The 27,910-nt window shown below is 49.4% G+C and overlaps 3 protein-coding genes across 5 annotated transcripts; 1 reads left to right on the top strand and 2 right to left on the bottom strand.

Annotated features, from left to right (window-relative positions):
* Positions 1–3,755: 3,755 nt before the first annotated feature.
* SNAI1 (snail family transcriptional repressor 1) lies at positions 3,756–7,453 on the bottom strand. The gene is made up of 3 exons (XM_054845406.1): positions 7,350–7,453; positions 6,217–6,720; positions 3,756–4,962 (listed from the first exon to the last, which is right to left on the bottom strand). Exons 1-3 carry the CDS (start codon positions 7,426–7,428, stop codon positions 4,781–4,783), a joined length of 765 nt encoding a protein of 254 aa, XP_054701381.1. The 5' UTR covers positions 7,429–7,453; the 3' UTR covers positions 3,756–4,780.
* A 4,602-nt stretch (positions 7,454–12,055) lies between these two features.
* RNF114 (ring finger protein 114) lies at positions 12,056–18,904 on the bottom strand. Of its 2 annotated transcripts, none has more exons than XM_054845402.1 (6): positions 18,748–18,904; positions 17,393–17,543; positions 16,192–16,298; positions 15,311–15,425; positions 14,301–14,408; positions 12,056–14,078 (listed from the first exon to the last, which is right to left on the bottom strand). In XM_054845402.1, the coding sequence occupies exons 1-6, from the start codon at positions 18,873–18,875 to the stop codon at positions 14,013–14,015; spliced, it is 675 nt and encodes a 224-aa protein (XP_054701377.1). In that variant the 5' UTR covers positions 18,876–18,904; the 3' UTR covers positions 12,056–14,012. The 2 variants fall into 2 exon arrangements, with proteins under 2 accessions (XP_054701377.1, XP_054701378.1); XM_054845403.1 differs by having other exon boundaries at positions 15,311–15,383; positions 18,748–18,881.
* A 152-nt stretch (positions 18,905–19,056) lies between these two features.
* SPATA2 (spermatogenesis associated 2) lies at positions 19,057–27,432 on the top strand. 2 transcript variants are annotated; one of them, XM_054845401.1, is made up of 3 exons: positions 19,057–19,175; positions 23,107–23,532; positions 25,304–27,432. In XM_054845401.1, the coding sequence occupies exons 2-3, from the start codon at positions 23,215–23,217 to the stop codon at positions 26,555–26,557; spliced, it is 1,572 nt and encodes a 523-aa protein (XP_054701376.1). In that variant the 5' UTR covers positions 19,057–19,175; positions 23,107–23,214; the 3' UTR covers positions 26,558–27,432. The 2 variants fall into 2 exon arrangements, with proteins under 2 accessions (XP_054701376.1, XP_054701375.1); XM_054845400.1 differs by lacking the exon at positions 19,057–19,175 and adding an exon at positions 19,854–20,108.
* The last annotated feature ends 478 nt before the right edge of the window (positions 27,433–27,910 follow it).

Here is a 27,910-nt window from a genome sequence, read left to right on the forward strand (position 1 = left end):
GTCAATAGCCCAGAGCTGGAAAAACAATAGCTACACCTGCAGCTTGTTTGTGAGCCCCACTCCTTATGGCGAGCTGTTAATGGACAGAGGCTTTCACCAGGACTGCCCGTTGGTAGGGGCTCGCTGAGCCCTGCGCCGGCACCTGCTGCCCTTCTTGCCCAGCCAGGAATAAACGCACACATCTTCCAAGGTATTTTGAGTGGGAAACCTGTGTTCTCCCTGCTGACTGCCCTGCAAGCCATCCTGCTTCTGCCATGAAGCTCTGGTCATTCCCTTCTCCAAATCAGAAACAGCTGCCCAGCAACTGACTTTAATAACGGGCCTTTCCCTGGATCCTGCACGGTTTCTGTTTGTTTATTCAGCTTTTTCTAGGTAAGGTAAGAGCCAAAAGAAGAATTAGGCTGCTACACTTTGTAGGGGCTGAGCTTTGGCTGCCTTCTCCTGGGGCTGCATGCTCAGATGCTGGAAACTCTCCTCTGGAGGCTGTGGGGGATCCAGGAGATCATGAAGAGAACATTTCTATCATCAGACAGTTTTGCAATGACAGGAGAAGAAAGTGGCATTTTTTTTTTTCCCCTTCCTACTGCCCTTGGGAGGTGTGTGTGTGTGTGTTTTTTGGGAGCTGCTCTTGACCCTCACTGCACCAGGGCCCGGCGTGCCTTGTGCCTATCCCCGAGAGAGGTGGAGACAGAAAAGGGTGAAAAAGGCAGTTTTGGGAACTGCAATCCCCAAATCACTGAGCTGAGCAGACGAAGCTTAGCCTTTGCAGTAGTGGCTGTAATCCGCACGCTTCCCTTCTCGTCCCCTCTGGGATGCTCCAGATGCCTGCAGAGACAGGGCAATTTCAAACAGCAGTGTGGAAGCCTTAAAGCCCTTTTTAACCCAGTATCTCCACGTGGGTCTGTCCCAACCCTCTGCCCCAGGGAGGTTCCACGGCAGGGTGGGTTTCCAAACACCCTTAATTCTACATCGGGTCAAGGAGGGGGGAAAAACTAGTCCTCTCTGGGAAGAAAAGGCACTTTGTGGTTTCCCCAGAGCCTTTGAAAGGGCTCCAGGAGCCAAGGGGACGTACGTGCTTGTTTAAAGGTCCTGTGGAGGTCCGTGGAAATTAAACGGTGCAGTTCAAACACTCGATGCCGTGGCCGTGCCACCGCCCGGGGAGCGCGGCAGCCAGGAGCCGGCACAGCCCGCACCCCGGCACCATGGCCCCTGCCAGCGGGCCCCCCCCCCCGCTACCTGCCGGGCGCTTGATTGAATCCCAGCTTTTACGAGCGCTGACACCGTAATCTGTTACAGATGGTCACACAAGGTGGTCACCAAATGGTTCCTCCTGTTAATCACCCGCTGCCCCCTCCCTGCTGCCCCCACAGCCAAAACTGCAGCCTGTGCTACCTGGATGAAACAGTCAGGCTGGGGGCAGCAGCTTTACGGCGTGTTTAGTTCCTGTGGCATTAAAACAGAGAGGTGGAAAAAAACCAGGGAAAAAAAGACTGCTGAGGTTTCACCATGAACCCTCTGGCTTCACTGTGCAACACTTGTTGCCCGGGCAAGCTCAGGGGACCAAGGACAGGGGACCATGGCACTGCTGCCAGCTGCCCTTGCTGCTAGGGATGCTGCTCTGGGGTGTTTCCTTCTGAAAATGAAATGAAAAAGCAACCGCAACTCCTCCTCAGGCCCAGCTCCTGGGTGCAATTCTCCATCACAGAGCCTCAAAGTTGTATGGGGAGGGATCTGGGCCACGTCCATCACCCCGCAACGGGGTAGCAGCTGGTCCAGAGCTGGGCATAACCTGGGGAGGCCAGAGGCACTGCCCCAAGCTGCAGGACAGCATCTGAGCGGCCGTGGGTCCCCGGGGTGCAGGGTGCTCCCATCTGAGCAGCTGAGGGTCCCCAGGGCACAGGGTGCTCAGGCAGGGAAGGGAGCAGATGCAGCAGCAGCCCAAGTGCCAGTGGACTGTGCTTTTGTGATTCAGAACAGGCAGCATTTCTTTTTTCCAGTGTTTTAGGGCTGCATTTGTGTTTGAATGCCAGTGGGATTTGTCTGCCTGAGCCTAGGCTGTCCTCCACCCATTTTATACCTTCTCTCCAAAAGCCTTGTGTCCCAGCCAGGCTCTGGACAAAGCCAGGAACACAACTGAGAGCAGGAAAGACTGCTAAGGGGGTGGTTTCTCACAACTCTCATCGCCTGCCTAACCAGTATTAGCCGAAGGCCATTGAGAAGGAGCTGGCAGGGTTCCTCGGTGGGTGCCAGTGCAGGGAAGAAGCCACAGCCCCAATAATGCAGGAAAGGGTCTCCATCCGAATCGGTGACAGCCGTGGCATGTGTGGATGGGGGTAAGGCACAGCCTGTGCGGTGTGGTTGGATGCACACTGCAAGGCCTTAAAGCTAAGCAGTAACCCAGGGCTTTTGCACGTCAGAGCCGCAAAGCCAACGCCGACCTGGGCTGGCCGGACAGCCCGCAGGGCTTCTGCTCCTGCTTACCCACTCCTTCACCCTCCTTTCCAGTTCCTGCAGGTGGTCCGTTCTCAAAATTGGTCTTTTTTTAACTATTTAGCTGCTCTTGCGGCTCCAGGATTTTATGGATGGAAAGCTGAAAGTAATTAGTGCCCCTCCCCCGCTTCCTGTTGGGAAAAGGAAGAAAAAAGCACACACAAGAGCAAACCCAAAACTTCCTGCCCTGCTTAATAATCAAGTAATGAGTCCAACTCGGCTGGGAAAGTCAGTTTATACTGGGAGAGCTCTTAATTAAAGAAGGGCTGAGCAGCGGCTCTGCTCCCTTTTACAGCCACACACATCTTCCTGGTCTGCAACAGCCCCTGGGAGAGGCGCAGGGAGCCGGACGCCGGAGCGGGGATGAGGTCTGGGGGAGCATGTACTTTTATTGCCTGGTTGAAAGCAACGTCTTGGAGATGGCATCGAGGAAATGCAGGGGGAGCCGGACAAAACTCCCAGCCCCTGGGGGAGGCGGGTGTCAAGACCGGCTACACTGTCCCTGAAGCACCCCAGATTCCAAGGTGGCTGGGAAGGTACAAGGCATTGGGAACATTTGTGCACTTGGGTACAGCTTCATTAGGAAAATCCTAGAGGCACGTACCTGGGGTATCCCAGAGCACCTGCCCCTCTGTCCCCTCCCCGCTACGGGCACGCAGGGGACAGCCCCACCTGCCCATGCCAAAGGGCTCTGCGGTGACAACAGGATGCGTCGCCTCCGCTGCCGCACCACCCGCACCGGGCCACCTGCCCGGAGGCTCAGCTCGCTGAGGCGCCCGGTGCCTTAGCCTTCCCCGGGAGGCTCAGGGCTCTGCCAAGAGCTGGAGGCAGCCCCCCCACCCCAGCGGGGCAGCCCCCCTGCTATGGCACCACCTGTTCCCCGGGGAAGCGCCGAGGGACACGGCCAGGCTACGGGCGCTCCAGTAGCCCCATGGGGAGCCCAGTACCTGCCCTGGCAAGCTGGGAGGGACGTGACAAGCCCTTGCACTTTCCCACAGGGAGCCAGGGAGATGCACTGCACCCCAGCACCTCTGTGCCCCCCCCAGCCTGCATCACCGCACAGCTGCCCCTTCCCCAGGTCCTTCAGCAGGAACTGACTCAGCCTGCCTTTTCCTCCCCCGAGGGGCAACTGCTCTGCAGCCCCCCTCACTTGTCGTTCACCTGCAGCCAGAGGCCAGGAGCGCAGGGTGGGAGCTGGAGTGCCCGGCCCAGCACTCCCCACCCACTGCTGCATATTCACCCTAAGCACCCACAAAACCCTATTATAAATTAACCATTTTATTGAATATCAATAAACTGTATATAATTATATAAAGTTTCATCAGTACAAAATTGTGGCACAAAAATATAAATACCAGTGTACCTTTGAAATGTAAACATCCTCTTTGTAATGATTCCATGAAAACAATGTCCAAAGAAAGATGCTTTCAGGAGGCACCTGTCAATACCCATAAATAGGGCTTTTGGCACACACCTGTCGATGGGCAGCCTTGGGACAGGCCACCATTGTATTGGCTGACAAGTGCCTGCTATTAGTCACAGTTCTCTTGAAAAAGCAGTTGTTAAGAGTCATATTAACAGGTGCTTGAGTGCATAGCTGCTCTGTAAACAGGGCTGGTGTTTGAAATGGCTACCCATGCCTTTTATGGACACTGTTAATCTCGCAGGCATTGCAAATTGTCATTGTGCTGGGGAGAAGCAGCTGCTTCACAACTACTGGGATACTGTATTATTGCATAGTTACACCTTCTACAGGCGGCGTATATACACTCAGGGCGGGGGGGTAACATTTTGTCCTTCATTAAAAAAATATTGGCTCTTCAAAGTTACCAAGTGGTTACAGTAAAAAACAAAACCAAAAAACCCACAAAAACCCCACCCCCACCCCCCCCAGGCTACACGGTCACAATGTTTGATACCGATGGTGGGGCCAGGGTGCAGGTACGACCCTGCAAGGTGCCAAGTGCCTCCAGCAAGTGGGGGCACCTGCTGAGGGGCTGCTGCAGCAGCCGGTGGGGCTCAGGGCTGCACCCCGAGTTTCACACACTTGCTTTGCCACCCATGCTTTGCAAAGAGTCCCATCCTGCACCCTCAGATGCCGGGATGGAAGAAGGATCAGGCCTTCACATTGCGCAGGAGGCACCAAGCGAGGAGTGTGGGGGTCTCGAGGGATGGAGTAGCTGCGTCTGGCCCGGTGCACGCTGCAATGGCGACGGAGGACACTAACTCATACAGAAACTAGTTATGATATAGGCATTTGCGTGGTGAGAGGCCTGGGGGAGCAGAGTCCTCAGCGAGAGCCGGAGCAGCCCGTCTCCTCGTGCTTGTGGAGCAGCGACATACGGGAGAAAGTCCGGGAGCAGGTTTTGCATTGGTACTTCTTTACATCTGAATGGGTCTGCAGGTGGGCTCGGAGATTAGAGCGGTCAGCAAAGGCCCGGTTGCAGTGTGTACAGGAAAAGGGCTTTTCACCTATGGGACAAAGAGAAACGCTCCCAATTAACCAGTGCATCAACACATGGGGAATATCAAAGAAGGAGCCATTCATTAGCCAAAGTTTGTGAAGAGCACAGTGAAAAGAAGTGCTGGCTGTTATTGTCTGAAGGGAGAGCCGGGCGAGGTATGTACAGCATTCACTTTGGGGAAAGCCGGGGACTTGGGAATTTCCTACTCCCAGAAAAACCTCTCCTGTGAGCCACGGAAAATTAATTCTGGAAACATCTGCAAGCAGCAGGGCAGTTGCACATACAAACGAAGACGCAATATTCATCTCCTGCCTGGAGCCAAGTGAACCGTTTGCAGAGAGGCAGGAAAGCCAAGCACTATGTGTTAATTATATCATAGCAGGCAGCGGCTGAAAGGCGCCAGAGCCAGGGTGAGTATAGCTATTTCCTCCGCCGAACCCCGCCGCTCCCCCTTCTCCCGCCCGGCCTGCATTGAAAAGCCTGGCCAGGGCGAATTCCTCCCAGAAAGACTCTTTTGGAGGAAACAAATGCGTATGCTCAATTTGGAAAGCACAATTAAGTCCTCCCGGCTTCCTTCAGCCATCATCTTTAGTACGTTAAGAGGGTGTGAAATCAGTGCCAAGTAACAATTACACTATCCCCACAGCCCCACAAAGGATGCTCGGGAGATGCATTGTAGGGGCGGCTGTGGTGGCGGGGTGGGCTGCAGCTGCAGCACCCGGACCCGCACCAACAGGTGCGGGGGGTGACCGGCCCCGTGCCCCCAGCACCTGCCCGCTGGCCTCGCCAAGCCTTGCTGCAGTGCATCTTGGTGCTGAGCTCATCGCTGCGAGCGGGGCAGCAGGTTGGAGGCCACAGTAGTGGGCAGCCAGGTCTGGGGTGCTGCCCTGGCTGGGAGCCCTTGATGTGGGGAGGGATGCTTCGGGCATGGCAGTGCCCAGGGAGGGAGTGCTCCGGCAGTCTCATAGCCCCAGTTTATGAAATGAGCTGAAGCATGTGCCATGACACCATGGCCGATGGGCTAGCTCGCGGGCAGGCACAGCCCTAACAGCAGCAGCACAGATTTATGAGCCAAGCCTTGACCCCGCGCTCGGTTCCAGCCAAGAGGATATTTAAAGGACATTTCAGAGAGATGTGCCAAGGGGGTTTGGGAAGCCCTTATCTTCCCAGATAACACCCGGCCCACCGATTCGCTGGGGGCTGTGGAGCTGGGAAGCAGGAGGCGATAAGGGAGGGAGAGAGGGGCGAAAGCCGGCATTACCGGTGTGCGTCCGGATGTGGCCCTGCAGCAGCCAGGGCCGGGAGAAGGCCTTGCCGCACATCTTGCAGACGCAGGGCAGCGTGTGGCTCCGGATGTGCATCTTGAGAGCCCCCAGGCTCACGTACTCTTTCTCGCAGTACTTGCAGCTGAAGGATTTCCTGGCCTGGGCATCGCAGTGCAATTGCTTGTGCTTGGAGAGCCCGGCGAAGGTGGAGTAAGCCTTGGCGCACTGGGCACAGCGGAAGCGCTCGGCGGCGGCGGGGGCCGAGGCTGGGCTGGGGGGGCCCGAGCTCTTGCCTTCATCCTCCTCGCTGGAGAGCACCGTCAGGTCCAGGGCGGGGGCCGTGCCACCCGCCGCCTCGCTGCCCGGGCCGCCGGGGAAGAGGCTGGAGAGCAGCCCCGCGTCCCACACCAGCGGCGGGTAGTAGGCGCCGGGGCCGAGCACCTCGGGCGGGGGGATGACGGGCAGTGGGCACGTCTCGTACAGCAGCGGGGCGGCCAGCACTGCGGGAGGGGGCAGCGTCAGCGGGGGCCCGATGCTCCCCGTGGGGACGGGGACGAGGGGGGCCCCGACCCACCCCCGCGGGGCTCCCTACCCTGGGGAACGGGGTGCCCAGCCCAGCCGGGGCAATGGGACCCGACCCCAGGCCATCCCGCGGGAGCCCCGCGCCCCACCCCGGAGCCGGAGGTGCAAAGGGACGCCAGCCCACCCCACGGGGTCCCGGAGCAAAGGGGACCCCACCCCACAGGGCCTCGACGTCCCCGCCTGCCCTGCTTGAGGGATGGGGCAAAGGGGATCCCGCGCCCCTGCCCACCGCCGTCATGGTGAGCTCCCCGCGCACCCGAGCCCACGCCACGGGGAGTCCCCAGGGCCTCCGCCCACCCCGGCGTACCGGGGGCGGCTGCACATCCCGTGCCCCATCCCACCTGACACGCACGAAATTGAAAAAAAAAAAAACCCAAACCCCCACAAAACAGCCCCGCACCCCTGCAAAAAGTCAGTCACCTGCCCGCTCCCGTACGGAAGCATTAGGGGATCCCGTACCCGCACCGGAGCCCCAGCACCACCCCGCAGAGCACCCCGCAGAGCGCCCCACGTGCGTGGCCCGTCCCGCCGCGCCCCGTCCACGCACCGGCCTGGCTCTCCAGCTCGCTGTAGTTCGGCTTCTTGCTGGCCGAGAAGTGCTTCTTCACCAGGAAGGAGCGCGGCATCTTGCAGCCCCGGTGCCGCCGCCCGCTGCGGAACCGCTGCGCCGCCGCGCCCGCTAATATGGGCCCGGGGGGCCGGGGAGGGGCGGTGCGGGGGCGGTGCGGGCCGTGTGGGGCCGCCCCCGGGCCCCAGAGCCAATGGGCCGGGCGGGGCGGGTGCCTGGCAGGTGTCGGCCCCGCAGCCGCTGGGAGTTGAGTCGAGCCGAGCCGAGCCGAGCCGGGCCGGGCCGGGGGATTGCCTGCGGGGCTGCGCTCCTGCAGACGGCCGCGCTGCCTGCCCGGGTGCCGGTGTAGAAGCCACCGTCGTTGCTGTTGCTGCTGTTGATGACGACGACGACGACGACGACGACGACAGACGAGCCACTTCTGGCTTCTGTCCGGAGTGTTTCCCTGTGCTGTGCTCCTCGCAGGGACTAGCCGATGCTCCGGAGGGAAGCAGGGCGAGGAGCCATGCGACAAACCCATGGCCTCTGTGTCCGAGCCGGGGAGACCTGCAGCAGCAGGGCTGGAGGAAGGCACTGTGCCGGGAGGGTGATCCCCAGACCTCCCACGCGTGGCCCCTTGCCCCTGCCCCACCACCGGGGACTGCGGTGCAGGTTAGGACAAGCCTCTGTGCCCCACTGCTCCGAAGCACTGCTGGGACGCAGCCCGGCAGGAGGAGCACACTTCGCTACAGGTGATTAATCCTCTGAGAAGAGGCAATGACTTGCAGAGGAGCGGGATGGATCCAGCACGGCCCTTGCTGACTCCCTCCCCCAGGCAGCGGTCAGGGGCACTTGCCTGGACTCCCTTTTCCCTTCTACTCGGAAGGTTTCAGGCTGCGCAGCCTCCCCTAGCAAGCTGCCCTCTGGTTTTCTTCCCTCTTTCCTTCCCCTGACTCCTTCCCTATGGGGTCAAACAGCTCCAGTGAGGCACGCGCTCCCTTTGGCTTCCCGATCCCCAGGGGACGCGTGCCCGCAGGAAGGTGCCCAGGCCTCGCTAGCAGGTGCTGGGAGAGTGCTGAGCAGAGCCAGGGCGGTCCTCCCAGCCCGGCAGTTAAAAAGCCCAGTCCTGGCTTCTAGCTCGCCCTGTCCCTCCAGCTCACATGGAGATTTCCCTGCTGGAAGGGCTCAGGGCATGGGTCCAGCCACCTGCTGCAGGAGCCGTGCTCAGCTCTGGGCCAAGACAGCTGCTGGCGGCGGTTGGCTGCAGGAGGAGGAAGAATGGGACCTGCTGGGAATGCCTCCTTGCTCCTGGCCAGCACCCAGCCCTGCTGCTCGAAAAAGGGCCCGTGGTGCCGGGCCACTCGTGACTCAGCCATCACACACTGCTCCACCAGCCCCTGCTGACCACAAGTTACTGTTTAGCCACAACCCTCACGAAATGCAGAAGTGGGGAGCAAAGCTTTCCACTGGCACGGCTGCAGTGCGGGGGGCTGAGCTCACTGTCAGTCTTTCCTCAGGGCAGGAACAGCTTGGAAAGCTTGTCCTGCCAGCCACACGCAGTCCTGTGGAGACAAGACATGTTTGCAAACTCTTCCCCTGCAGCCACATCCTCTGGAGCTGGATCTGTCCCTCCTTTGCTGCAGAATTGCCTGTGGCTTTCAGCAGGTGTTTATCTGCACACCTCATCCCTGGATCAGCCTGAAGTTCAGGGGAAAATGTGCCCCTGAAGGCCTTGGGGGATGCAAATCACAGAGATTTCTTACAGGGGTCCAGAGGTGCAGAACCCCGTGGTGCGGGGGCAGCAGCCCGGGTGCTGCCGCAGGTGCCTCCCCGGGCACCTCACCAGTGCCCCCCCGCACTCCTCCACCTGCCACGGATGTGGTTACACTGGGGACACTTGTACGAGGAACCCAGCTACACGGTTTTCTTTCAAGAAGCAAAGACTGCTCCTCTGTTCTTTCTGAAATGTTAATAATCAGATCTGTTCCAACCACCGTGCGTGGAAAAAACTTGCATGTGCTGGAAGAAAAATCGAGATCAAGGGAGAAAGTGACCTGACCTGCCTGTGCCTGTGAGCCAGAACACTATGGGATGGAGAGCAGGAGACCAGAGGGAAGGGGAAGCTCTGCAATGATTCACAAGCTGGAAATTGCAGTGGTTTTTCAGCCGTCACGCCCTGCATTGGGGCACCGGGCTCTGGCAGCAGCTGAGCTCCAGGGTGGTCAGAGCAGCCCTGCCACCAGCCCGTGGCAGAGCTCCAGACCCACATGGACTGACCCAAGGAGCTCGCAGGCATGCGCTAACCACCTCCAGAGCAGCAAGTCTGCTGCAAATTATTGGTTTTGCCTTCTTTGGCTCCATGGCTACGTGAAGCATCTCAAATATCCTGCTGCAGAGCAAAGCTCCTGCCGCCAAGGGAGACTGCGATGGGGCAAAGGGAAGTTCTGGCCATGAGGTGCGGCGATGAGGCATGTGCCCTCACTGCAAGACCGGAGAAGCTCCCTGAAACCCACCACAGGCCCCTGGGCCCTGTGGAGGAGGACGGGGACGAGCACAGGGCCGGGAGGTGTGCGCTCCGCTCTCTCCAAAATGCAAGACCTCCCTCTGCTGTCAGCGCACACCAGGCCGGCCACCGCTCCAGCTGCTGCAGCCGGCAAGGTGGGTTCATCCCCCTACACTCAGGTTATGGGAGGGAACCTCATCGCAATGGAGTACTAAAACAGCTCCCAGAAGCTCCGCTGTATTATTTTTTTAAAGCCCAGTGCTTTAAAGACCTAGAAGAGAGACACAAGCCTGTAGCGGCGATGCTTATTTTCACTAAGTGCAGAGTATTTTCTGGAGTTTTGGGGGAGGAGTGGGGAAGGAAAAGGAAGTTTTCATAGTGGTTTCAACAGTCCTCCTTTGTATCACCTGGAGAATAACATAGTTTACCCAGAAAACTGAGTTGCTTTTGAAGAACGAAGCATGGACCAATGCAACTGTGACATGAAGCTCTGTGTTAGAAAAACAAACAAAAATCCACCCCCAAAACGGGCAAAAGCCCCATCATCATTTTTAGTATATTTAAACTAAAGAAAAGCTTTAGGACTGTAAGTACATCCCTCATTTGCTTTTCCGTGACTTAACATAGCCTTGGTATTGTGTGAGGCATTAATCCTTCTTACGCTGGTCTTACCAGTGACCATTCAGAGTATCTGGCCGAAGGCTCGAAGCAAATTTGCTGTGCCTTTGTCAATCAGGTGACGTGCGGACCCAGAACATACCATCAATGCTTTATTATAGATGGGATCCTTTACAAGATCTCATCCCCCCAGTGTAAGGAGATCAGGGGGATTTATTGCTGTAATTCCAGATGAAGCAATGCCTCTGTGTTAGGCCGTTAATGCTGACAACCATTTATCAGACCTATTAAGGCCAGTCTTTGACCAGAGACAGATTCATTTAAAAAACCAGCTTGACAGCAAGCTTGCCTCCTCCCATTCTGTTCCTCTCCCTCTGCGCTAATCATCCTCCTAGGGCTGACTCCCTGTGCCAGACACAGGGAATTTCACAGGTCCGAGGTGGCCTGATTGCATTATCACCAACAATGGGCACGTGGGGTTTGCTGTGGCTACAAGATCAGCTGCTGATGAGGTAAGAGCAGCTCTGGCAGAGTACTTCACTCTTCTGCAGTCACACTCCACTGGATTTAGAAGCCCAAACTAGCTTGTTCTGTAATAAGACTTTTTTCATTGCAAGTTTCTGCACACAAATGAGATGCATCAAGGCTGTACAGAGAGCACGCACACCTCTCAACAGTGTTGTTTTACATCAACCAGCAAATATCAGTAAGACACACCACAGCATGAGTGAACACGTTTGTGTTTGTTGATGGAGTCAGCAACACTCTTCAGGAGCTGGAGTAAGTGCAAGTCTATGCCTAGGTTTGTCTCCGACCAGTTCTACGGACACTCATCACGGCATGAAGCAGTGCTGTGAATGCTGCTGTTACCAAGCCAGCCAGGTGCCAGGACATCGCTTCTTACGCGTGCACTAATGTAATCAAGGTTAAACTAGCGTGCATTTGCCAGTCAATATTTTTGGTCTGTACCTTCTGTGAAGTAACGCCCAAGTAATAAATGGATGCAAATCAAACCCAAGTTGTATAGTCAAGGGATGGATCTGCACAGACAGCTGGGGTACAATCACCCCACACAAGCAATTTCTGACCCATTATTGCTGCAAGCCAGCCTTCACCTCATTTGGAGCCACCTAAAGTGAGGACAACTCAAGGATGTAAACATCGCAAACTTGACAGCCAGAGAAGTTAAAGCTATGGGAGCTGTCAAGATTTCAACACAAAAGCCCTACTGGACAGTCACACTTTCCTGATTTAACCAGAAACTCTAGGGGGGGGGTGTTTCTACGGCTTAAAGGAGTTTTTGCATACCCAACCGCACCTGCAGTACTCTGGCCAGTTCTAGCAGAACTTGCTCTGAACTATTTTTCATAACCTGCATAGTCTACTGTTTGAAAGATTATAAATAAAGTTACAACTAATTGGTACAAAATATTTAATGGAAGCCAAAAGTTGTAGTCTCTGCATTTCTAGATGTCTATTGTGCTCCCTGCAGTGTTACACAGCTGGCAAGAAGTGTTTTTATAGGGAGATGCTGAAATGAAACACATGGACTATGAGGAAAAAACAACGAGAGTTGACACAAAGATAGGATTTTATAAATTAAGTTACCTTTATTTGTAACTTGTCTTCAAAAGTCAAAAACATGACAAAGTAATTGCTCGGAAGCTTCTAACTGCTCCTTAATTTTTTTTTTTTTTTTTTCAAATCAGAATTGCATGGAAGTGCACTTAGAATAGTAGCAGAAATCTAGATTCTGGTCAATAGGTACCACCAAACTGCATTCTAGCCAGAACCCATAAATCCCCATCCAACCACTAATACCTTGTAATCTCTTTGCAAATCAAGCATTAAAATAACCAACCCCAAACACAGTATCATGAGATTTATTTTTTCCACCCCCCAAAGACTGAGCTGCCAGTCACCAAGCAGATACTTAAGGACAAGTCTCTAATAGCCCGGACCAAGTTGGGGAAAACACACTAAAAAAAAAAAAAAGAAGTTCAACTTAAATACATTAGAGATCTGGCTGGACACAAAGTTTAATCAAGAGCTTTTCGCTGGGGTGTATTTCATTGTTTTAAGGGTAAGGCTACGCTGCAGAGTGTGATGATATTAAGTTTACTGATCAAATAAATTAATTAGTACTCAATTCTGTGGTGGTGCAGGTCCACTGCTCCAATTAAAACATGCTTAAATTAGACTAGACATCTCAACACTACTGTGATTTACAAGTTCTGGTCAGGTGCCTTAGACTGTAAGATCTCAGCATCGTGATTGTGCAGTTAATGAGAAAGTTAAACTAAAAAGAAATCTCTATAGTAAGAGTGTAGACTTGAATACAGAATGTCCATTTACCATGTACTGGAATGATCATCCTGCTTTCTGGGTTGTATTTTACTTTTTCTTTGAAAGCTATACCTGCATACTATACATATAATATTGTATGGAAAACAATCTAAGTACAGCTTCAGCTACTTTAGCAATAATTAAATGAAGAACAGGAATTCAAATACCTGCTAAAATCTGTAATGCAGAAAGGTAGCGCTATGCAAGTGCTATGAATTATTAGTAAGTTTTGCTACCAGCTTGCCTTGAGAGATGGAAAAACTAGGAATATATACAAAAATTTCAGTTTAAATAGAAAGCAGAGGTATTGAAAATAACCTTCTGAACTCCCCTGTCAGCATAAGGCTTAAAATCACTAGAAAACCAATTTCAAAAACACCAATTCAATCAAAGCCAGCAAATATGATTAATATTTGCTAAGATAGTTAAAATGCATCATTTTTAACTAAGATCAACATTAAAGTTAATTTTCCAGGCTAGAAATTACTGTCAAAGTATGGAAAAAAGTAATAATCATGCACAGAACTGAATTATTTTGAACTAGTTGCTTACACAGGTGCAAAGATTTGCTAAGGAAGTTTGTAGTTTGAAGACTCATACTGAAGATATGTTTTCCATATAGCTGAGAGATTGCATGTAAGAATATAACATTGGGAAACATTATGAAATCACAGGCATCATAGGTCACTAAGTGAGAGCTGGTCTGACAATTACAGTTAGCACCTAGAGGTCTCACTAAAGGAAAACAGGGCTACAAATACACCTCTCCTACTATCACTTAAGATATGTAAATGAGATTGGGAAGGGATACTTATTAACTAGTTCAGGTCATTCCATTTGGAACGGTTTGGTTTTTTTTTTTTTTTTTAGACAGTCAAATGAACACAACTGCAAAAGAAACCAAGAAATAGGCATAGGTAAACAGATTTGTCTCCTCCATGCTGACCTATAATTAAGCTTTGCGTGAAGCAAGTAAGGAAATTAGGCTGACAGGGTTGAATGGCATAGACCATGTTAACAAAAGACTGAGTGGTACAGAAATACCAAACCAGGATTTGAAACAGAGATAGGGATTAAAAAGTCTTCCGTATTTCTGGATGCCTGAGTTCATCTTGGGATGTACAGGGAGAAGTGCGAGGACGCTGGGCATTTCCCCTTCATGGAAGCTTGGTTTTACAGTTAATCTTCTAGTTGGTTCATTTATCCCGCAAAGAACGCATCAAAACCTGTGCCATCATATCATCTTCATCAGCATCATAATCCTATGAACAAAGGGTACAGAAATTCTTTTACCGCAACAGCCATGCTGGTTAATACAACACCAAATAAGAACAGAAAAAAGCTGTCTCTTCCTTTGACTTGCCAATAATCCAAGTTCTCTCATGATAGCATCTGCACGGATGAGATTTCACAGTAGTGGCTATGTTAAAAAGCTGGGTTTTAAGAGTCCTCAGGTTGTATTCCAAAGGTGAGGAAACACATACCACAAAAGTATCGTATGAAAAGCGATGTCGTCTTTGAAGGTGCTCCATGAAGTTAGCACTCCTGTAATTTGGATCTCCCCATGGCATTGAGGCACAAATTGGGCAAACCTTCAAGAAAGACCCAAAAAAAGCCAATTAAGCTCCAACGGTTAAGGGCTTTAATATTTACAGTAGGAAGGGCAAGACAGAGAAAGCATGGAAGACTGAAGTTTGAGGTTTGTGACAATCACTATTCTATATGCAAAGCAATGTAAATTAGTTTGCTGGGACATTTAATACAAAAGCCTCAGGTAGCCCCAAATAATTTTAATTCAAGTCTTAGACCTCCGATCTGGAATGGCTTACTCTTCTCTCTACGTTCTGAAAATCAGAATTGACTAGAGCTGTTTGCTGTAGAAGATTTCAGCCTTTGTTTCTCAGCAACAGAAAAGTTTCCTAGATCTCCTTCGCAAAGATCACTTCTCTCCCAGGGAAAAAAGGAACTTTTTTCCTAAATAATTGGAATTCTAAAAAACTTTCTGGAAAAATGAAAGTTTCAAATTCAGTTTCATGTTTTGCAACTCCTTTCATGAGAGGCAGTATCAGCAGATAAAGATTACTAGAATGATACACTATTTTTTGCAAGCGTTTTTCCCAATGGTTTATAATATCTTCTTGCTGAAAAAAGTAGAGGGGAAAATTAAATGCCTGACTTTTTTTGGAAATTATTCTTATTAATTTGATGTTTGTTAGTGTGCCTAATTAGCTTTGAATGTCTGCCGCTTTTCAAATATGAACGGAGGATGTGACCTAGCTGAAACAGTAGAGACTAGTGACCTCCAGAGAATGTAACAAAAGCCAACATCAAAATTCTGTAAAAGTTAACTGCATGAACAGAATACCGACATTTGACTTTAACAGGAGTAATTATAAATATGTACTTAACTTCAAGAGTAAGTCTCTAATTCATTGTTTCAAAGGGATTTAAGACTAGACTTCATTGCAATTCTTGCACCAAGACTTTTTATTACCACTTGTTTTGCATCCATGCTGTGCAATGTTTTGCAGTGTTCGACTAGTCCTTCTTGATCAAAGTTTTTCTCGCTGCAATATGGACAAGGAAAGGTAAAGCGATTTGGGAAGTTCCTGGTTGGGGAGGAGAAAAAGAGGTTATTTTTCACTGTAAGAAAGTTAAAAGTAAATGCTTTAGGATTTAATACTCAAAAGTTCTTAAGAGAACTCTTCAGCTCTTAAGAATACAAATAATTTAAGGTAGTAGTCTTATTCTATGCAATTATGACAAGCTAATTTTAAGAATCAGCTTTTTAATTCCCAACTATAGCTTAAGGAACTTTTAGTATCATCCATATTTACACAGAACGAGAGCTCTTCTACAAATGTTATAAACGCCGTTTACCATCTTGGGTATTTTTGCTGTTTTTTTTTTTTTTTTTTTTTTTTTAATGCACAGAGTACCACGCAGTAAGCTACAATGCAGATGAGTGCACTGCAATCAGTTCCGACTTCCCTTCATTATAAGTTACTACAATCAAGAGACAGAAAGATAAAGTTTTTATTTAAAAAACAGTTACTTTCACTGAGTGCCCTGATCTTTAAGATAGACTTGTAGAAGCAGAATAGCTTGCCTGTGCACAGTCAGATGCAGGATTAAGGCTTAGTTTTTAACAATGTGAAAGGATTAAACAAATTAATACCCAAACTGAGCAAAGAGAAGTCTGCTTTTACTCCAAAATTTTACAGCTTGCATGAAACCCCATAATGCAGTTAAATTTTTTAAAGATAAAAGAACTCTTTAAGAAGAATCAAAACTGAGATTTTTATAATGATTAATCAGTAACAGCCTTGTTTTTGTGACAAAAAAGACAAGTATTTCCAGAGAAGAGCTAGTTACCTGGTGTTGTGAAGTGGTTCTTTAGTTACAGCTTTCACACCTTCCATTATATAATTCTGGTACTTTGAACAAGAAGCTGCATGGCTACGCATTTTTGAGAGATACATCTGTGCAAGCAACAATTGCATAGCAAGGTTAATTTAAACTATTTGCAGTTACTTCTACATTTTTAAGCAGAAGCAGTAAACATGTAAAACAAAGCAACTTTCTGCAGACAGTGTTAAAGCAGGCAAACCCAAACACTTCAGATGGTGGGGTGGAAAACTTTGAGATTATAGATTAGTTAACCTGTAACTTCACTGCCTGTAATATTTTACGAATACAACACTGTTCAGGACAGCTCACTTTTCTTAACCTATACTGTAGTACTAAAATAAAAAAATACAATATAAAGCCAGTTTACCTGGTCACTGAGGAAAAGAGACAGTGTACAAAAAATAATTTGGCTTTTAGTACAGATCTTGGTGTAGATTGATTGGTAATTGCTTAAACTTATTAATGAAAATTCAAATTTACAATCAGGAAATCTGTAATTCAAGGCACCGCAGTTTTCTATCAGCTGTAATGAAGACAGAATGAAGATACTACCCTGAAATAAAAAGTGAAATTAACCAAACTGTTACTCTCACCTTAGTATGTCTAGTTATCCTTTTCTTGTTTTTTGCCATCTGCTAAGATACTTTCTTATACATTCAATTAATGCTAAGAAGCCAAATTTTACAAAGAGAAAGGAAATGACAGAAAGGATGCTATACAGGTATTCAACATGCAGGACACTAACAAACACTATGCAATACACCACCCATACACAACAACTTTGACTCATAACTATTTCAAAAGAAGCAAATTTCTGTTTAAGAGCCAAAGAGATCACTATCTAAAACCCACATCCACTGTTTCATTACAATGTTCCTCCCACAGAGACATGCTCACAGAAGCAACTTCAGAAGCAATATTTTACTATAATTTTGAAATCAGTGTCTTTCATTTGAAATTCACTTCCTGAAGAGGTAACAATAAAAAACTGTGGAAAGAATGTCAATATTTGGGTGCTGCCTATATAAAATATCTTTAGTATTTATAAGAACAAACATTTTGACCCGATTCTGCAGAAAGCTGAAGAACAAGCACTTTATCTTCCTGTAAGCAGTAGGGCCAAGCAGGCACACCTCATGCAGTTAATTTCCAAATACTTTCATACTTTTTTATTGCAGCCATTGCAAGTGGTTTCTGTCATTTCAATTTGCTTTTCCAAGTCCAGAGCTCTGCTACCAGGTGACAGGGTACTGCGGCAGACACCACAAACTGGCTTTTTCGGCTTAAGACATTCCTGCAGGCATGGAGTGCAAAAGCTAGAGCGGGAGAAAAACAGCAGGTGGTGAGAACAGCCCTCCTGGACACAGAGCATAAATATAGAACCATAGAATGGTTTGGATTAGAAGTGACCTCACAGCCCATCTAGTTCCAACCCCCTGCCATGGGCAGGGACCCCCTCCACTAGCCCAGGTTGCCCAAAGCCCCATCCAACCTGGCCTTGAACACTGCCAGGGAGCCAGGGGCAGCCACAGCTTCTCTGGGCACCCTGTGCCAGGGCCTCAGCACCCTCACAGGGAAGCATTTCTGCCTCACATCCCATCTCCATCTCCCCTCCTGCAGCTTCAGGCCATTCCCCTTGGCCTGTCACTCCCTGCCCTTGTCACCAGCCCCTTTCCAGCTTTCCTGGAGCCCCTGTAGGGACTGGAAGGGGCTCGAAGGTCTCCCCAGAGCCTTCTCTTCTCCAGGCTGAACCACCCCAACTCTCTCAGCCTGAGGTCTCCATAGCAGAGGTGCTCCAGCCCTCGCATCATCTCCATGGCCTCCTCTGGACTCGCTCCAACAGCTCCATGTCCTTCTTGTGCTGGGGACCCCCGAGCTGGACGCAGCACTGCAGGGGGGTCTCACCAGAGTGGAGCAGAGGGGCAGAATCCCCTCCCTTGACCTGCTGGTCACGCTGCTGGGGACGCAGCCCAGGACATGGTTAGCTGAGCCCTTCCATGTCTTCTGCCCTAAGTGACAACAGAGTCTCAAGAAATGGTATCTAATAAAACAGCAGCCTGCTGGAATTGGTGCATGAAAGGAGGAGTAGGATTCTAGTTCATTACACTGTTATCAGCCTTTTGACAGTGCTCTGCTCCCTCAGTTTCCACTTCTTTCAGGAGAGAAAGCAATCAAAAGTGAAATAATATTAGCTTTTTTCTCTACTTTTTTTTTTTCCTTTCACGGAAGCCCCAGGCCACCCACAAGACGCTACTGAAGAGCGGAGCTGCCTGCGGAGCCCGCCTGTGCTCCCAACGGGATCCAGCCCCGCCACGCAGGCGGCGGCCTTTGCCATCCCGGCCCGCCGGGGCCGCCCCGCTCCCGAGGGAGCCAAAGGGGAGGGCCTCCCCAAGGCCTCGCGGCTCCCCGCCGAGGAAGGCGCTGGGGGCCCAGCTCCAGCTCCCCTCCCACCGAGGGCCGAGAGGGCCCCAAACCGCCGCCGCCTCAGGCCCCCACACCGCACCGCCGGCAGCCGCTCACACGTGTCCGCAGGGCACGCGCACCGGGCTCTCGTACACCTCCAGGCACACGGGACAGGTGAAGCGCGACAGCGGGTCGTGCCGCTGCTCCGGGGAGCGGGAAGAGGAGCCGCCGCCCGCCACCGCCATCTTCCCGCCGCCGCGCCCCGCCCCGCCAGCCAACCGAGGAGCGGCCTGCGCGCAGGCGCAGCACCGCCCCATCGCCGAGACACCGCCCCAGGGGCGTGGCCAGACTTGGTGGGCGCGGCACGCAGAGGGGCGTGGCCCAAAGCTTCCCCGCCCCGGGGCGCCGGTCCGTGCCCGGCGGCGCCGCAGCGCGTGGGCGGTCGCGGGTCCCCGCTGAGGGGCTGCCCCGGGCGGGAGAGCGGCAGCGCTTCTGCAGCGCGCGTGGGAAACGAGCGATTTCAACAGCGGCCCAGCGGCAAGACGGTGGGTGTCTCACCGCGGGCTCGCGGCTAAGCCCGGTCCGTGTGTATCTGTTCGGTTGTTAGCTGTGCCCGGGCCCGTGCACCGCCGCGCTGCAGGACGTGGCGGCTCTGCCTCCTTCCTTTACCTTCAAACCTTTGTTCCGGCTCTGGAATAACCACCGACCTCTGCGGGAAAGAGCAGCGCAGCTCTTCTGTGCGACTCCTAAGCCAAAGCAACGCAAGGACTATTTATAACAGGCCAACGATTTAACAGTCGATCCTCGTTACAGTTACCGCATCGACACATCCCGCACAAGTTAACGCCGCTGCTCCGCCTGCGCACGCCCCCCCTCCCGCAGACCCCCGCTGCGCCCTCCCGGCCTGGCCCCACCCCCACGCCCACCGACCACGCCCCCCCGCGCGCGCCACCGCCACGCTCTCAAACAGAACCGCCGCACCGCGCGCGTGACATTCGGGCCGCCCATCAGGCCGGCGCAGGGACGAAGGGCGAGAGGGGCCCCGGGCGCTGCCCGCCCTCACCCCGCCGGCCCGATCGGCCTCGGCCCCGCGTCCCCCCCGCCCCGGTCCCTCAGCCGGGCGGGACCTGAGGAGATCGCCTCGCCCCCTCGCGCCCCGCCCCGCTGGCGTCACGCGGCGGAAGTGCTCCCAACGGCAGGAGGCGGTGCGCTGCCCACCGTCATCCACTTCCGGGGCGCCGCTGTCAGCCGCCCCCTCCCGCTGGCCGCCGGCAGCCCCCGGGCCGGTGCGGGGAGGCTGAGTCGTGAGGGCGGGCGTGCTCCGCCGCTGGCCAAGCCGGCAGCCCTCCCGGGGGGTGGTGGTTGCTGAGACGTCGCGGGAGCGTGCGAGGGGCCGAGGGGTCCGCATCCGGGTCACTGGGCGCTTCCGGCCGAGCGGCGGCGGGTCCCGGGCGGCAGGCGCGGCCTGGCGCGGAGCGGTGAGGGACGGGCCCGGCCCGCGGGGTGGGAGGCTCTGCCAGCCCGGGCTGCGGCCCCTCGGAGCGCTGCTGGCTGCTGAGGGGAGGGGGCGGCGGGTTGGCCGGGGGCGCGGGCGCCGGGGCGGGCTGTGGCGGGGCGGCGGGCGCGGCGCCCCTTTGCTGGCGAGAGGCTGGGAGAAGCCCCTGCGGGGCCGGCCCGCGGCTCGGCGATCAGCGAGTACGGCTCACGCCGGGAAGGCGGAGGCGGTATCCCGGGGCCGTGTCTGCGGCTCCTCGCACCGGCCGGCCCCGTCCCGCTCTCCCACGCTGGGCGTCTCTGCAACAAGTGTCTCCGTGAGAACCGAGGAGCGAAACAGCTTCAAGCGGGTGTTAACGCGTGTGTTGTTTCCTCCTTCTCCCGTGTTTTATGGTCTGAAATTCCTCAGCGATGTGGTGTGCTTTTGTGCTATTAAATAGCCTTTATATTCCAGCTAATTTTCTTTTCAAATGTTTGGTGAAAGCCTGGTATTTCTGGTCTCCTTAGCATGGGTTAGGAGAAGGTTGTACCTGTCTGTGTTTCTCCCCTATTGCTGTAAAGGTTTTTGTGTGACTGTGCCCTGCCAAGCAGCCCAGGGTGGGCAGAGTGGTTGGTTCCCTCGGTTGAGGTTTTGACCCAGGAGATGGACAGAAACGTTTTCTTTTATCACCAGCAGGAACTAGACGTGGATCAGAAATTATTGTTCGTGCATCGCCATGAAATCTTGAGATTTTCGGTCAATGATTTGCAGCCAAACAGCCTTGTTAACTTGTCTGTTCTGTCAGCTAGCGTGTTTCTTAAAACTATACTTATCTGTGCTTGCTCACATGTTGACGTCTTTATCGAGGCTTATAACCAGGGTTGTTAGCTGTTCGGAGCCTGCCCGGCACGGGGTGGGCTGCTTGGGGTGGGGATGTTTTGCTTCTGGAATCTCTGTGTGTGGAGGAGCAGCTCTGCAAAGGCTTGCTGGTGTGTTTGGTTTGTTGTGTTTAGCCTTTCAGCTGTGTGAACTCTGGCTTGTGTACAAACCACAAGTCAAAATCAGAGCTGGCAGTGGCTTTGAGTGTCTGTAGGGCCTTGATGAAGGACTTCCATTTGGGGAATTTCCTAATCCTAACATCTCATACATGTTACCAAGTGCTTTTCTTTAGTAGTTAGTGAAAGTGGAAGAACTGTAATACTTGATCCAGCTCCTTGTCAGCACAAGATCATTCCTTGTCCTGGGGGTGTATTACTGATGTGCCAGAGAAAGATCTTTCTCTGAAATTCTCTCATGGAGCTCTTCTTGTTAAGGAACAGACATTCTGTTGTCTTTGACCACAGGCTTCATCTTGCACAACTTAAGGAGGAAAGATCTGGGGAGAGAGCAGAGTTTACTCCTGTCCCTTATGTTCAGATGTTAATTTAGAACTCCATGTTTCCTGTGATTCACAGCTTGTCTCTTGACATCAGTGCAATTTCTGATTGTGGAAAGACCGAGAGCAGTATGCCTTTGAGCAGAAATTGAACTGCTAGTTAACTTTTCCCACATGGTGTTGTCATTAAGTGCAGCCTTTCATCAAGTAATATTAATGACTAGGCTGTCGATTTTTTGTTTGTTTGTTTTCCTGGCCTCTTGGTTGTTGGTTTGTGGTTTGTTGTGTTCCCCTCCCCGCCCCCCATATATTTTGTGTTTTGGCTCCTTTCATTCAGTTAATTTTGCTCTTAACAGTGATTTTCATTCTAACAGAAATGTGTGGGGGATTGATCGGTATTCTAGCAGCTGCAATTAATACTGGGTGGAAAGTCTTTTCTGAAGTGCTGTTTCAGACTGACTATAACCGAAACAGTGCATTGATTTCCCCCGCCTCCCCTCCCTTTGGTTCACAGTTGAGAAGTCTGTAAGGGCTAGATTGCATTTTCATTTAAAAAGCAAAGCCTAGGGTTTGCTTTTTGATCACAGGTTCCTCAGGCGGTTGAGATGGAGTCCATTGGCCTGTTAATTACTTTGGTTTTGGTAAAGTAAGTAGCATTAGGAAGCTTCTTTTGTCACCAGCTTTTTCTGTGTAGTATGTGAGCTCAGTGAGGTGAAAATGTAGATCACTATATGCATAAAAGCAGCTATCCCTGCAAACAAAAATGTAACTGATGTAAAAACAATGATTTTTCTCTGTTCTAATAAAGCAGCTAAAAATGGCAGGTGTAGCTTTTTGCTGAAAAGATTACAATCTTCTTTGCAGCTGCCGGCATTCAGCTGAAACTTTGGCTGTACTCTGCAGCATTCAGGGGAGTTGGTTCTCTGTAGGATGGCTGCAGAGTGTTGGCCTGAGTGTGCCATCAGGTGGAATGTGAGTGGCAGTCAAAAGCCTAGAAAATGTTAGAAATAGAAATGCAAAGTTAATTAATCTGCTCTGTCTATGGGCAGTCCTGTGCCACTGGGTGGGGGGCGGGGAGGGAAGGTAGATGCTTTCCCAAGTTGAGCAAAATAAAACTGTGGGATTTTTTTTACTCTTTTTTTGCCCTGCACAGTGATATTAAAAAAAAAAAAAAATCAAAACAGTGACTGATTAAAATAATGTTTGTGTAAATTTGAACTGAAAGGGCAAAATAAAACACAGAGAAGAGACCCTAAAAACTTGTACTTCTCCTTTTAGTTTTTTGCTGTGAGTTACTTTTGCCTTGGTTCTCTAAGCCAAGGAACCCTCAGTCTGGGCTTGAGCCTACACCAGCTTTATTGTATCAAGCTCTCAGTGCCTTGCTTGATGTAGGTTTGTTGTGCTGTTTTAGGCAGATAACTGGAAGAGGAGTAGAGAATGGCAGTGAAAAGCAGGACAACAGCATTTCTGTAGACTCTTGCACTTTTTCAGAAACCTAAAGAGGCTGTTCTGGGAGCTGTTGCTCTGCGCGCCGTTTTATAGAATCCTGTGAAGCAGGTAGATGCGGTGGCCATCTGGGATTTATGCAACTGTGATGACTTGTCTTTGTTTTCAATTTTTATTCCAGAAGAGTTGCCATTACTGAAGATTCTTAATGCCAGATAATCAACCTACTGCCGAATAACCATGAAAGAGACGAGGTAGCTGCCCAAGTGTGAGATAAAAACTGATTTCAATGGATACAAAATATAAAGACGATTTATTTAGGAAGTATGTACAGTTCCACGAATGCAAACTGAATGCCACTGACAACAAGCAGCGTCCTATTAATGATGAGTATTTGCGAGTGGCAGCGGCAGCCTTACTTTGCCTTCCCAAAATTGATCCCTTTTATAGATTCCGGTTGATAAAATTTTACGAGATGGCTGAAAACTCACTGAGATCTGTGAAATCCTCAAGTTTACATTCTCTCCATAATGCATTCAGCATGCTCGAGACAGTTGGAATTAATCTCTTTCTTTACCCCTGGAAAAAGGAGTTTAAAACTATTAAGGTAAGACATTTTATGTGTGGCCATAATGAGAATGTGATTTGTTTTTCTTTCTTTTAACATATTTCATGCATTTCTTTTTTTTTCCCCACCTATTAGTGTGATGTATATATTTGTCTATATACAGTTGGTAAACAGAAGCTATAGGAAAGTTTCTGTGTAAAATAATTGAAGTTTGTGCTGGTGAGACTGTCCCAAGAGCAGAAGTACAAGTACTATCTGCATTTAAAATGTAACCATAAAATAGAGGAAGAGCTTATTTAAGGTTTTTGTTCAGCCTACCCTACTACAGTGTCTTAATTTCTACTCGGAGATGCTTTCACTAGGGTGAGCAGTCAAGTTGTGTTTAAGCTCACTCAAAGTTTAATTTGTCTTGCAACGGCTCTTAGTGAAGCACAAGAACTGACAACCAATGCATGCTTTCAAATGGATGCTTTGCTGAGGTTCCCGCAAGTTATATGATAATGGTAAAGGAACTTCTCAGAAGGAGTTGTTTCCAAAATATCTTTTATCTGCTTGTCAGTTGTCAATTAATGAAGTTTTGATTTGCATGGATTTTCAACTTATTTACCTATGTCAGGATCTCAGGGGGAAAAGTAGGAGCTTGTATATTGTTCAGCTTGGGTGCTAGAAGTCAAATAGTGAGTTCTGTGCTGTTGATTTTTCTATTTAATCTTTTACTTGTTCTTATATGCTTATTCAAAACTGCTGCAGCATTTCAGTAATGAGTGCTGCAGGTGACTTACAAGAATAGTTTTGAGACTTGAAAGCTGGACAAAACCACTGCTGGTGTAGGTGTCTAAAGTAATTTGCAGGTTGTGTGCACCAGTGATGGATATTTTTGTTTGTTTTTCTTAAAAAGACACTATTTCACTATTTAGCAGAGAATTTGAACATTATTAGAATATTTGAGAGTTCTCAGTTTCCACAAGGGAAAACTACCTTTCTTCAAGATCTCTCCATAAATCTTCTTCATCGTTATGCTTTAGTTCTGGCCTTTGAAATGTTGGCTGATCCTTCGAGGATATCTCTTGATGCACTGCCGATATTGACTTTGGTTGTGCACTGTGGATCCAGTACCTGTTCTATACAAAGATGCAATGGGCAGGCTACTCTTGCCTGCAATCCAAAACAGTTTGAACTGGGTTAGGAACATACCTCAGGTATGCTAGATGCTAAGGATATTTCAACTCGCACAAACTCTTTCGTTTCAGGGCTTTTTTAGTGGAAGTTCTTGACCTAACATAAAATTAAATGAAACAGACATTTGAAATTGCATAGTAGTAGTACACAAAAACGTGCACACCTCAAGTATATTTAAAGCTGAATTGAAGAGGACTTTGGTACTCCCACAGTAACTCCGAGTTCCTGATATCTCTTGCTAGTCCCTGTCCAGGGGCAATACATGAAATCTCTGCTTTTTTACCTTTTGTGGTAGACTTGCTTGTAAATGCAAGCATGTCTGGTATGCATGAAAGATAATATCAGTGTATACCATAGTGATTTAAATCAACAGGGAGGACATTATGTTAATCAGGATTTCAATTTGAATGAAAACTCTCCTCGTTTGAATTTGCCTCATGCAGAATTTCCATCTGCTGAACAGGAGAGATGCAGAAATGGAGTTCATCTTGCCATGGGAGTTGCATGTGTTCGCTGTCATTATTATTCTATTTGATTTTATAGTATCTGTCACTTAATTATCTGAACATCTAGTCCACCACTGAATTTGTAACCTAGTTTTCCTTTTATTTTCCCCCTCCCCCCGCCTTAGACCTACACTGGACCCTTTGTTTATTATGTGAAGTCTGCTCTAACTGAAGATGATGTAAGGCAGATTTTGAACTACATGGGCTATGTCCAAGAACTGGGAACAATGTATAAGCTCAAAGAGCAGGTTGATGCCATTCAAGTGAAAATGGTGTCATTTGAACTCTTTTTGGCCAAAGTGGAATGTGAACAGCTTCTTGAAATTCACTTGCAAGTGAAGGATAAAGGTTATTCAGAGATTGATGTCATAAATGAACGAAAAAATAGCAATGAAGATGTTAGAGGCTGCTCAGAAGCCATGAAACGGCGTGCAGAGTGCAAAGAAAACTTAAACACTTCCATGGCACGAATGGTACTCCAGAAATCGGCGAGTGAACGGGCCTCTAAAGATTATTTCAAGCCAAAGGTGAGCAAGCCTTCTAAATCAGTGGACACATATGATAATTATTGGGAAAGTAAGAAACCACCTTTGATGAGCTCACTGAGTCTTAGGAAAGAACCAATTTTAGTTGATGCAGAAGATGACATTAAAGATGAAATTATCCGTCCGTCACCCTCTCTTCTGACAATGTCAAGCTCCCCACACGGGTGTTCAGATGAATTCTTGCCAACTTCGTCTCATCACAATGGCATGCTAAGAACAAATGTCCCTTACAGCTCCTATTTTTCTGCTCAAGAGGACTTAGATTTATATACTGATCCCGATTCTAGAAGTATGTTAAATTTTAAAAGACAAGAAGCTATCAAGCCTGATGTATGGCTGTTAAAAAATGATGCCAACCCTGTTTACCACAAACGCACCCACCTAGCCAAAGAGACAGCTTCCCTCAAGTGCCAAAACTGTGGCATACCTTGTGGCACTTCTGTTTGCCAAAAGTGTGACAATCTTTTCAACTCTAGGCAGGAATATCCAGCAGTGAAACAGAGCACCTACTCAATCAAACCACTTCCAAATGATGGCTTGTCTCCTGCATCTGCTTTAAGGGAGAAATCTCAGTACGCATCACAGACTCAGAGTCAAGAGAGAGCTGCTCAATTCGGTTCCAAATCCAAACCTTCAGGCACCTCACGCTGCGGCTTTTGTAACCGATCTGGAGCAGCCAACACTTGCACATTTTGTTCAAAAGTCTCATGTGACACTTGCCTCAATGCTTACTATTACGATCCCTGCTGTAGAAAAAGCGAGCTTCACAGATTCATGCCTAACAATCAGTTAAACTATAAATCGTCCCAGCTGTCCCATGTAGTTTATAGATAGGCTTGGTTAGTCTGTTTTGGAAGGGTAGGAAAGGGGGAGGGGAAGGGCTATCCTAACTAATGTACTGACTCCACTGATAAGAAAATACACTGACCTCTTATGAAAATGAAATGTCCAAATATTTGGAACAATAGTTCAGTGATCAGGTGCCAGTTCTTGATTTTTGTGGCTTCACAGATGCTGCAGATACATTAGATTTCATGCTGCTATAATTTAGGTAACACCTAAATGATCATTACTTTTCAATTTAAATGGGGGAGAAGAGCACATTTTTCTTTAAAACTTGGCAGCTGTTACATTTTAGAAAAGTGACATCACACCTTTCTATTACATTGCAGTCATCTCCTTGCCCAAATAAAACCATGCAAGGCTTGAAAATTAAAAATTAAGATTCTCATTTTCTGAGTGATTAAGCTACTGCCGGTTTTTGATAAAGTATGACTTTAAAATGTGCAAGAAATATGTGAATGGCTTGATTTGCCAACAAGGACTATTTTTTTGGAGTGTGTCTGCATTTCTTGATATCCAGAATGCAAGCACCACAGCATCTCTTCCTTTTGTCTTTATGTTTCTTCCTTCTCCCCTTATGTCCCCGTTGTTTATCTCAAGCTTATATAATCTGAATCTGGACAATACGTGCTTTATTTTCTGGTGTTGCCAATATCATCCTACTGGTTTTTACTGTATGGTATTTTAAAAAGGTGAACCTGTATTCATGTCACTTAAATTACGCCTAGAGTGTTGTCCTTCCAGATGAGTACTAATTTTCTTTACTTTCTGTTGCACATGTATTAAGTACTGTTCTTTGTACTGTAAATAGGTAATTTGGAAACAGTTTATTTTTAATAAATATTTAATATGTTGAGTTCTTAAAAGTGGTAAAATCATTATAACTATGAAGTCTCTCTGGGTTATTTGTTCAGGTGACTTTGTTTTTTCTTGTACTGTATTTCATAGCTTATTACAGTCACTGTGGCAGGCTGATGTTCTTCGCTCTGATCAATTTTTGGTTTTTAGTCTGACATTTTTTCCCTCTGATAAGGCTATCACTAGTCTAAGTGGAGCCTTGTCTAAGAATTGCAGGAGTTTGGCTCTCGGTGCACGCTTTTCCTTTGTGGTTATGGAAATTGTAAGTATAAACGTTATGCTTGCTTCCAAATCCACTGCAAAGTCTGTAGTGTAGTCCAGCAAGTAAAGCACTGGCCTGGTTAAAAATCAGCTCATTTGTGACTCCTGTTAAAGTAAACCCATCAGTTATGGATGTGAATCAGATAATAATAGTTATCTGTGTTACTGTAGCACATAGGAACCCTAGCTGAGAACCAGGACTTTGTTGTGCTAGGATCTGTACAG

The sequence above is a fragment of the Grus americana genome, chromosome 17 (genome assembly GCF_028858705.1).
Source record: "Grus americana isolate bGruAme1 chromosome 17, bGruAme1.mat, whole genome shotgun sequence".
Classification (NCBI taxonomy): Eukaryota; Metazoa; Chordata; class Aves; order Gruiformes; family Gruidae; genus Grus; species Grus americana.

Coding starts and splice junctions, on each gene's coding strand:
- SNAI1 (XM_054845406.1), bottom strand. CDS start 7,428: ATGCCGCGCTCCTTCCTGGTGAAGAAGCACTTCTCGGCCAGCAAGAAG. Junction 6,721..7,349: donor CGAGCTGGAGAGCCAGGCCG/GTGCGTGGACGG, acceptor CCCCTCCCGCAG/TGCTGGCCGCCCCGCTGCTG. Junction 4,963..6,216: donor CCACATCCGGACGCACACCG/GTAATGCCGGCT, acceptor TTTGTCCCATAG/GTGAAAAGCCCTTTTCCTGT.
- RNF114 (XM_054845402.1), bottom strand. CDS start 18,875: ATGGCGGTGGCGGGCGGCGGCTCCTCTTCCCGCTCCCCGGAGCAGCGG. Junction 17,544..18,747: donor CGCGTGCCCTGCGGACACGT/GTGAGCGGCTGC, acceptor CTCCCGCTCTAG/CTTTTGCACTCCATGCCTGC. Junction 15,426..16,191: donor GAACCACTTCACAACACCAG/GTAACTAGCTCT, acceptor CTCCCCAACCAG/GAACTTCCCAAATCGCTTTA.
- SPATA2 (XM_054845401.1), top strand. CDS start 23,215: ATGGATACAAAATATAAAGACGATTTATTTAGGAAGTATGTACAGTTC. Junction 23,533..25,303: donor AGGAGTTTAAAACTATTAAG/GTAAGACATTTT, acceptor CCCCCGCCTTAG/ACCTACACTGGACCCTTTGT.